The 9,639-nt window shown below is 40.6% G+C and overlaps 2 protein-coding genes across 3 annotated transcripts in view; one reads left to right on the top strand and one right to left on the bottom strand.

Moving 5' to 3' along the window:
* LOC106821515 (methylmalonyl-CoA mutase, mitochondrial-like) overlaps positions 1–5,116 on the bottom strand; it is an 18,921-nt gene extending 13,805 nt beyond the window's left edge. The window contains 7 exon segments of the mRNA XM_014826363.1: positions 454–571; positions 695–829; positions 1,145–1,328; positions 1,908–2,014; positions 2,342–2,514; positions 2,780–2,867; positions 4,966–5,116. Of these exon segments, the coding sequence (XP_014681849.1) occupies positions 454–571; positions 695–829; positions 1,145–1,328; positions 1,908–2,014; positions 2,342–2,514; positions 2,780–2,867; positions 4,966–5,049 (889 nt within the window). The 5' untranslated portion in view covers positions 5,050–5,116.
* A 174-nt stretch (positions 5,117–5,290) lies between these two features.
* Positions 5,291–9,639, top strand: part of LOC106821533 (tyrosine-protein kinase Src42A-like) — a 20,241-nt gene continuing 15,892 nt past the window's right edge. For both annotated transcript variants that reach the window (XM_014826386.1, XM_014826385.1), the window contains exons 1-2: positions 5,291–5,968; positions 7,797–7,891. In XM_014826386.1, the coding sequence (XP_014681872.1) occupies positions 5,564–5,968; positions 7,797–7,891 (500 nt within the window). In that variant the 5' untranslated portion in view covers positions 5,291–5,563. The remainder of the gene's footprint in view (positions 5,969–7,796; positions 7,892–9,639) is intronic.

Below are 9,639 nucleotides of genomic sequence, written 5' to 3'. Positions count from 1 at the left end.
TCTCCACGTAGAAGTTCATGCCAACGCCAAACGAAAGAACGACAGCCGGGGTCGGCGGAAATACAGCGATGGACAGTCCGGCATCCAATCCTGAATAGTACGAGAGAGAGAGAGTGTATGTGTGTGTGTGTGTGAGAGAGAGAGATACGAGAGAGTGGAGGAGAGACAGCATAAGAGAGAGGGAGAAAGGGGGGACTGAGAAACCGAGAGAGAGCAAGAGAAATAAAGAGAGAGGGATACACGAAGAGAGTGAAAGAGAGACACAGAGAGAGAGAAGAAGAGAAAGAAAAGAGAAAGGAGATAGAGGTTACTGCATCATCACCTGACCTTCATAGCCTGACCTTCATCACCTGACCTTCATAGCCTGACCTTCATCACCTGACCTTCATAGCATTCACATTCTTGAATAACAAGGTATAATAATTACTTTATTCCACTCGACTATTAACTTACCAGCACGGCAATACTCTAAACCGTCGGCGATGGTAAAAGCTAATTCCAGGACGGCATCGGCTCCGGCCTCCTGCATGTGATAGCCACTGATCGAGATAGGATTAAACTTGCCCATGTGCTACAGGAAAGCAATGATGAGCAGTGTAAAAAACTGGCAGTCTAATCTTTCTAAGCCACAGCCCAATGCGAAACATCTTTCTGCTGGATTTTCTATGCACACTGAGACGGTAATGGTACAAACCTTTGCAGTATAAGCAATAATGTCACCAATGATCCTCATAGAGGGCTCTGGTGGGTAGATGTAGCTGCTCCTAACCATAAACTCCTTCAGGATGTCATTCTGGAGTGTTCCCCTCAGATCTTCCTGTTTTACGCCCTGGAAACACATCACTTTACCTTTAACCAGCTATTTTACACTACAGCCAGTGGTCCACGAAGCATATAACACGTGGCATACAAAACAGATAACGGGAAGATTTATTCAAAATATCATTACAGGTGCTTAAGTAATTGAAAACGTTTTTCATCCGAGAGAAACACTGGGCAGCGTGCCTGGCTTGATCATGTTATGACGCATATTCCTGAGCTTGAAAGGAAAGGCCCGTGAAGCATCGTTCGCCACTTTTATCTCACACATTTTTATCACCTCTCACTGAATGTCAAATTGAAGCAAACTTGTATAACTAACTACCTGCTCTTCCCCTGCAGTTATGTACATCGCCATGACAGGTAGCACGGCACCATTGACTGTCATCGAAACGGAGCTCTCGCCAAGATTAATCCCATCAAACAAGATCTTCATATCTTCCACGGTATCTATGGCGACGCCAGCGACTCCCACATCGTTGCACACGCGCGGATTGTCAGAATCATACCTGAAGATTATAGCATGACTCATTAGTGAATGTGCATATCTAGTCCCAACATTATCTATGCTACAACATTATCTATGCTACAACATTATCTATGCTACAACATTATCTATGCTACAACATTATCTATGCTACAACATTATCTATGCTACAACATTATCTATGCTACAACATTATCTATGCTACGACACTATCTATGCTACAACATTATCTATGCTACAACATTATCTATGCTACAACATTATCTATGCTACAACATTATCTATGCTACAACATTATCTATGCTACAACATTATATCTATGCTACTTATGCAATTATTATTATTATTATTATTATTATAAATAAAACCTTGCATGCACACTGTTTACAATTACATGTAATAGTAAATGCTCTGGAGTATCTTTCTACATTGTCTAGTTATGGCAGGTCTGGCTTAATTATTAATTTACAGACATCAATCTTAGAAGATAGGACACTAAGAAAATAATATATTCGTCGTTGGTAGAATACATTAGAGATGTTATATTAATGATAAAGAGCCAGAGGTTACCATGGTTACCACCACATTTCTTTACACATACCCTCGGTGTGTCGCCAGATCAAAAGCAACACTAAGCCCTTTCTGACCAGCCTTTATGCTTTCTTTGCAGTAGTTATTTGTGTCTTCCACTGTACTGAACATGGCCGACTACAAAAATATAATCAGGTGTAACCAGTGAACACATATGCAGTAGTTAAAAAACCAGCAGCTTGTCATCATTTCAGTTATATTCTGTTTACAACATGTACGTTACATATTTCAATAACTTCAGATGATCTGTCAATGTCAACTGCCTGACACAAGTAAACATTACCTCTTCACTAATGATGGTGCTGTTTAATTAATTGGATCAGACTTCTGACAGAAGGATGGTAAATGCTAGTAAACATTATTTGAATGTTATAGTGCATTTTAACATTGTATGTAGAACACAATCAATTGGTATTTCCAAATGCAACTGTGATGTAAATGCACCTGTCTTATAGTCCATGGCTTCTGGGCATACATAGTTGTGTATGGACCCCGGGTGTATGGGAACTGTCCCGGAAGCTCTTCCTCTGCAGCGGCAATGCACTGCTTGGTATAAAGCGGCTTGATGGGAATGCCTTCAGGAGTTTCCCATGTAAGAATCTTTTCTGGGTCTTTTCCTGCAACATATGCATGCACATAATATACCTGGTCAGGATGCAATGTTTATGTGCAATTTACACATAACTGCATGCATGCAAATTGCATATTATTAAGGTGGTGGTCAACATTTAAGCTCAAAAGGGAGTTCTGGTACTCTGACCTGCGATTATTTCTGGTGTAGTAGTGGCGTGAACATATCTAAGCATACATACGTTAATTCATAGTATAGTAACTATAACTTTTCATCATTGAAACTGAAAGTCAGTGAACTATTGGTTTTACCTTTTAGTTGCTTTTTTGCCATTTCTGCCCATTCTGGGTGCAACGGTTGTCTCTGTATATTCCGACATGAAACTGATATGTCTAACCCCTGAAATATATTGACAGTTACAGTAAGCCATATAGATTCACGATGTAGTCAGGTACTGCAATAACTTGTATCATACCTTGTATTGACCTTTGAACTTATTCTCACATCTGTGTCAAACTAACAAATTCTATTAAATATGTATTTTAGTTCTCATTAATATCCACAATCCAGAATAACTTGGGAGAGTGTAAGGTAATGCAGATTAGTGAATCTACAAATATAAGTTTAGAATAGTTATAGCCATATATGACATATTCAATTACATGGGTTTATTAGAAATTCCTTGACAGCAACTATGATATTTGCACTGCAGGCAATAAACTGACCGCAATAGACAGTAAAACTGCTGCTCGCTCCCCTTAATTTCGAACTCTGCATAGCACTAGCTGTAGGTAATAGCAACGTACGCTATTACATAGTGCTATTAGTATTAGTATATTACTTATTATTAGGATTAGTATTGCTGAGAGGGTCTATGTCCCCCGGGGTACTGCCGGAACATACCCTGGGTACAGTCCGGAATACCGGAACGTACCCTAGCTGGTACTATCTAATATGCCGGACCGTACCTCGCCTACTCCACTAACGAGTCTAGGGAGTCGCCTATGCCTACTCCCTAACCCTAACCCGAACCCTAACCCTAATCCTAACCCTATAACCATATCAAATAGTGACCAGGGTATGTTCCGGTATACCGGACCGTACCCAGGGTACGTTCCGGCAGTACCCTGGGGGACATAGACCTTATGCGCATTAGTATTAGGATTCATTCCATGAATGATGCATTTACTGATTTAGTGTCGCATGATAATGATGTATATGATTGTGTGGTGGATTCGATATCGTGCATTCTACTAAATCGTGGATTCTACAACATTAGACCGAATAATTCTGTCCCATATAACCTTTTTTATATTTTGGTGAGGGTTATATTGGGACAGAACGGGGTTCATTGAAATTTCGTGAGATCGTATGCAAAATGCATGCGCTGAGAATGTAGACCGAATAATTCTGTCCCATATAACCTTTTTTATATTTTGGTGAGGGTTATATTGGGACAGAACGGGGTTCATTGAAATTTCGTGAGATCGCATGCAAAATGCATGCGCTGAGAATGCGGCCCGTACGCCTCTATTGGCGCGGAAAAAAACCTACCGTTCCCTTCTACATGGCTTTACCTTGCTACTGATATGTGTATACATTCACTTCTTAAAAGATTGTTTTTCATAAACACCGCTTCGTTCAACTTTCCTAAATTACATCGCCATTTACAAACAATCAGACCAATCAGAGCGAGTCTTACAATAGCCCCTGGTTCTCGCTTGTATCTGTGGTGCTGCAGGAGGCCTGATAGACTCGCTGTGATTGGTCTGATTGTTTGTAAATGGCGATGTAATTTAGGAAAGTTTAACGAAGCAGTGTTTATGAAAAACAATCTTTTAAGAAGTGAATAACGATTGAAGTGAATGTATACACATATCAGTAGCAAGGTAAAGCCATGTAGAAGGGAACGGTAGGTTTTTTTTCGCGCCAATAGCGTCGTACGGGCCGCATTCTCAGCGCATGCATTTTGCATGCGATCTCTCGAAATTTGAATGAACCCCGTTCTGTCCCAATATAACCCTCACCAAGATATAAAAAAGGTTATATGGGACAGAATTATTCGGTCTACTACAACATATGATTGTGTGGTGGATTCGATATCGTGCATTCTACTAAATCGTGGATTCTACAGTACAACATATGATGTGTGGTGGATTCGACCACTGGCATCAAGAACAAGTCCGCACCTGAAGCTACAGCACACACGTGGCCATTGACTATATATAACAACCGTTACATATATACCCTTGTAGCGATAGTAGACCGTACCGTAGACCATATATAGACCGTATATATAGTCAATGACAATAGCCGCGTGTGTGCTGTAGCTGCAGGTGCGGACTTGTTCTTGCTGCCAGTGGATTCGACTGCGTACCTGCAAAACAACACTGCATAACTTGGTTCTGAAATTGCTGCCTGCAGAAAGCATTTCAGTATATTATTGGCGTATTAAATTGACCACGTAACTATGCTCCGCTGGCATGTTGCGCTGTACCGTTATTGTTGTACGAGCTTCTTCTTGGATCATACAACAACAACATACAAAACACGCCTTCTCGATCAGCTGAAACCAAAACATCCGGGCACCTCTGTTATTGCTAGGGGCTATTTTCGCATGCAACAGCGCTCGTTACTGGTTCATGCTCCTCGCCTCAACCAATGCCTGTCCATTTAACATTTACGTGCCGGCAACTACGGAAGCGGAAATTCTTGGATGGTGTATCACTGCGCTGTTTGTTTAGAAATCTCTCCTGCTTTTAATGTAGTAATTAGAGTTGCGCGATTAGATAATACGCCGACTGCACATGTTAATGATATCATTTATTCTTAATTATTAATGATGTCTTATTAAATCCGCTATTAATGCACAAAACCTATATGGATTACATTTCATCGCGGCAGTCGTCACTCTTCTTGTGGTTGTTAGTCAGCTTCATTTTGTGTGAGACACGAATATGTAATGGATTCGTGATCAGCCCGAAACGCTGATGAATCGTTACACTGATGGAGTTTTCACGGCCGATTATTGTTGATGTGAATGCTGAATTTCGTTAGCTATATCTTACGTCTGTGGTATAAGAAAAGAACACATCATGGGGAACTGCTTCAGCCGCTCATCTCGTAGGTCCTCGCAAAAAGCCATGACAAACCTGTCTGGCGAACCCAACCTAGGCCTAGGTTTGGGCCAGTTAGGAATGGGACCAGGACAAGTGACAATCACTCATCATCCACAAGCAACCGGTGGTCTGTCATTTGCGCCACAGGAGACGCAATCTCTTGTTCCTGTGCACGATGCGATAGGTCACGCACAGATAAATAGAAATGGGAGCATGAATTCTGCGGTTAGCGTAGGCAACAACTCCGACCGGCCTGAGATCGTACGCCAGCCGGGCAGCAATCTGCGCATTTATGTTGCTCTGTATGATTACGAAGCAAGGACAGATGAAGATCTCAGCTTTAGGAAGGGCGAGAATCTAGAAATTCTGAATGACACACAGGTGATTTTTATATTGTTTTTATCCGTAAATTGGCTATTGGCTATTCTGGTTGGCGGTTCAGTTCGACTGTAGGACCGCAGATTATATTTCTGTGCTTAGAATTAGGATTAGTTTAGGGTTATACAAATTGCAATGGGTGGGCGTTCGTGGTAAGGTTTTTTTTGTTTTTGAAAGGTCATGTCGTAGTCTGCTTAGAACCAAATTTTGAGGTTCAGTTTGAGGCAGTTTGAGATCAGCTCAAGGGCCAAGAAATTTTTCTCATGTGTTCCTCTATGGGTGCTTTAATTTGAAGAATTTGCTTTAAGTAATAATAAGCGATATATACCTAAGATAAATCTAGAATCTCTAAATCTATTGTCATGACTGATTTTAGTGGTGTAGATGTATTATTAACGACGTGGATATTCGTCCGAGCATCGGACACCTGTTCGTATGCGCTATTTGTCCGAGCAGTTGTTGCAAATGCGCTGTTCATGTAGCATGCCGCAGGCGCACGGCACGAGTGTCGGAGGTAGGAAGTATGAAGGTCTGGGTGGTCTCCCCCCAGACAATTTTTAAATTTAGACGCTCTAAAATGCTATTTATCCTTTAGACTTATGATTTTTTGCCCTTTAGGCTGGGGGCCCGTAGCGTTTTGCTACGGCAGCCCTACGGCTGTGACGCCCCTGCATACATTCGTTCAGGAGCTATTAGCTCCTGATGCATTGCGTATGTGGTTATACACCATAGATAGTGTTTGGTCCTATCACTCGCGTATATAAGCGAACCGAGTCGGTGTGTAGTTAGTGTTAGGGTTAGGTTTATGTGTAGGATTAGTGGTAGGGTTAGAGTCAATTAGGCTTGGTTCTGTAGTATATGCCTCCCTAGACTAGCATTATATTACATTTATGTAATATAATATGAACAGCGCATGCGCAACAACTGCTCGGACGAATAGCGCATACGAACAGGTGTCCGATGCTCGGACGAATATCCACGTCTTATTATTAAAGGGTAAGCTGTAGTTTACCATCAAATTAACTGGTGATGATTTAATTCCAGTAATGGTGCCCTAAAGTAGGGCTGAAACAAAAGCTGTGTCAACCAACTCCTGTGCACTGAATACCGTATCAATGTTCATGTGAATTTTAATGCTTATATAATGTTTTCTACATGTTATACAACTTGAAAAAGTTTTTCACTTCCAACCCAATTTCAGCTTTTAACTTGCTTTAATCAAATTGCAAATCAGTCGTTGCTAAATTCCATTTCAACAGTTAAGTACCACATGTTGCACACATCTGGCTATGTTTGTTGTGACTGTTAATTGCTCATTCACCATCAAAGCCAGGGGTTATGCTAATGGAGTGCTTACATGTACATAAACTTGCACTTCTATTGCTTTATAGTTAGGTTAGTTATAGGGTTGAGTTAGGGTTATGGTTAATCGATGGCATACTGTACCTGTACTGTCTACTGTGGTGTAAGGGAGTTACAATTCAAAGTATCATTTCACAAGTTATATTAGGACAATATAATCAAATTCGCTACACATCCTTGGTGAGCATGAGAATGAGATGGATCCTTTCGACCTGTGAATATTGCGTAATGATTTTTACATCTGACTGCATATCTGTGTTAGTAGCCTTGTGTTGAATCATATGATAATAAGACTGCGAAACGTGGTAGCATAATAATTATACAAGTACATTTCCACACTACCTACCGCATATCAAAGTTTGTATAGTTGTGTGTGCATTTAGAGAGAAAACTATGCAGAGTGCACGCTTCATGTCAAAATAGTGTAACGCCTCAGTGTATCAGGTGCACATTGATTTTATCTTGTTAGGGCGACTGGTGGCTAGCGAGGTCAAAATCTTCAAAGCGCGAAGGATACATACCATCTAACTACGTGGCAAAACTTCGAAGCGTCGAGGCCGAAGAGTGAGTTCATTTACAAATTACATATTTAACTAGCAAAATAATTTTACAAAGCATTGCTTAGTCAACATTACTTTTGTTGTTTTGCTATTTAACAGTTCGAATGGGTCAACCATTAATCGTGTGCCATGCAAAAACAATCGTATCAGGTGATACGATTGGCAGGCTTAGTTGTTATTTTAGACATTAGTGGGTAATCGGGCAAATATTGCTTTAGACTCGCATGTTTAGAACACAAGAGTCGATTTATGTTGACGTGTGACATGAATGATTCTGTTCGTAACTAGCCGTGAGTGAAACGAGGAAGATATGACATTAATGTACTGACAGAAAAATTATGGTTACGCTTAGGACTAGCCCTAATAGTACTTTCTGGCACTCGATCGAACTACTGCTGATCCTTTCTTCGTTGATAATTTGCAAATATTATTACATTACTGATTACAAATATGAGAACCTGAAGCAGCTTTGCAGAATTACATGCCATTACATATTCAATAATATGTAATTGCACGTAATTCTGCAAAGCTGCCTCAGGTTTTCATATTTGTAAAGCTAAAATTAAAAGAATATTTGTTTGCCCTCACCCGACCCAGGCTGAAAAGTTTGGGTAGGTAGGTAGGTTTTTTTTTAAGGGGTCTTTTTACAAATTCAGCATGGTGTCTACATGCTCGGGTGTGCTTGTGTGGAGATAGCTTTTATATTGAATGTTTGTTTTGTTTGGTACATATAATGTATTGCCTACAGATTTATATAATGTAGAGTGATACAATTTGTAAAAAAAAACCAATACAATCTTTTGAGTCGGCCCCTTTGTGGCGGGTCGGTCGGGTGAGGGCAAACAAACAATATTTTTATTATGGACTAATGTTGAAGTAATACACCTGGACCTGGTTAAATGACAGTTTTACGTCATTAGTGTTGTCATCGTGTCTTGTTAACATCCTAAAGGAAGGTATATGATGTTTAACGCCTGCTTGTAAACAGAGCAATGTACGCGTGCAGTTCTTCCTGAATTGTGAGTGTAGTACGACCATGAGGATGTATGAGTGCTAATGGTTGTGGAGTGGTAATACTAATTAATAGCTGTAGCTGTAGTTGGTGTAATAGCAGTAATATGATGGACCTATTTTAATTATATTCACATCGAACTCGGGTCTAAAAGTAAAAGCGGGAAAGTGCTAACAGATTATTACAGGTATATCGTTTCTTTTTTAATCGACATGTCATTGTTGGATTTTGACAAACTCCAAAGGCTTCCATTATCCATATATGAATTCCAACCCTTCTCAGTTATTCCATGCTCTGCAAACACTACAAGTAATCTAAGCTCAAGCATGTTGTTCGTTGGGCAGCACAGAGTGATTCATGTCCACACCGTTTCAGTCACGATTAAAATCTCGTAATCGTGTCTACTGGTATAATAATGAGATTTACGACATTTGTGTATATACATGACATTTATTCAGTCGTGCCAGACCCTGCATCTTCCGCTGCTGCATCGATGTAAGCATCCAAAGCCTGATTGATTGCATCAAAGTTGTGCGCACCCCGCTAGGACACTATCTTCACTCTTCTGTCACACAGGTTTTTGGAGGAGAATTTTCCGCTCGTTCGCCCTGCTTTCTCATCGAATAATCATGAACTCGGTGGCCACGTGTACGCAGGTCTATTCGCCAGTTTTTTTCACACAGCCGATTCCCCCCCTCTCTCTTTCTCTCTCTCTCTCTCTCTCTCTCTCTCTCTCTCTC

The sequence above is a fragment of the Priapulus caudatus genome, unplaced genomic scaffold, assembly GCF_000485595.1.
Source record: "Priapulus caudatus unplaced genomic scaffold, Priapulus_caudatus-5.0.1 Scaffold76, whole genome shotgun sequence".
In the NCBI taxonomy this organism is placed as follows: Eukaryota; Metazoa; Priapulida; class Priapulimorpha; order Priapulimorphida; family Priapulidae; genus Priapulus; species Priapulus caudatus.
Note: the sequence above shows the minus strand (reverse complement) of the source record. Positions and strands in the feature narration are given on the sequence as shown.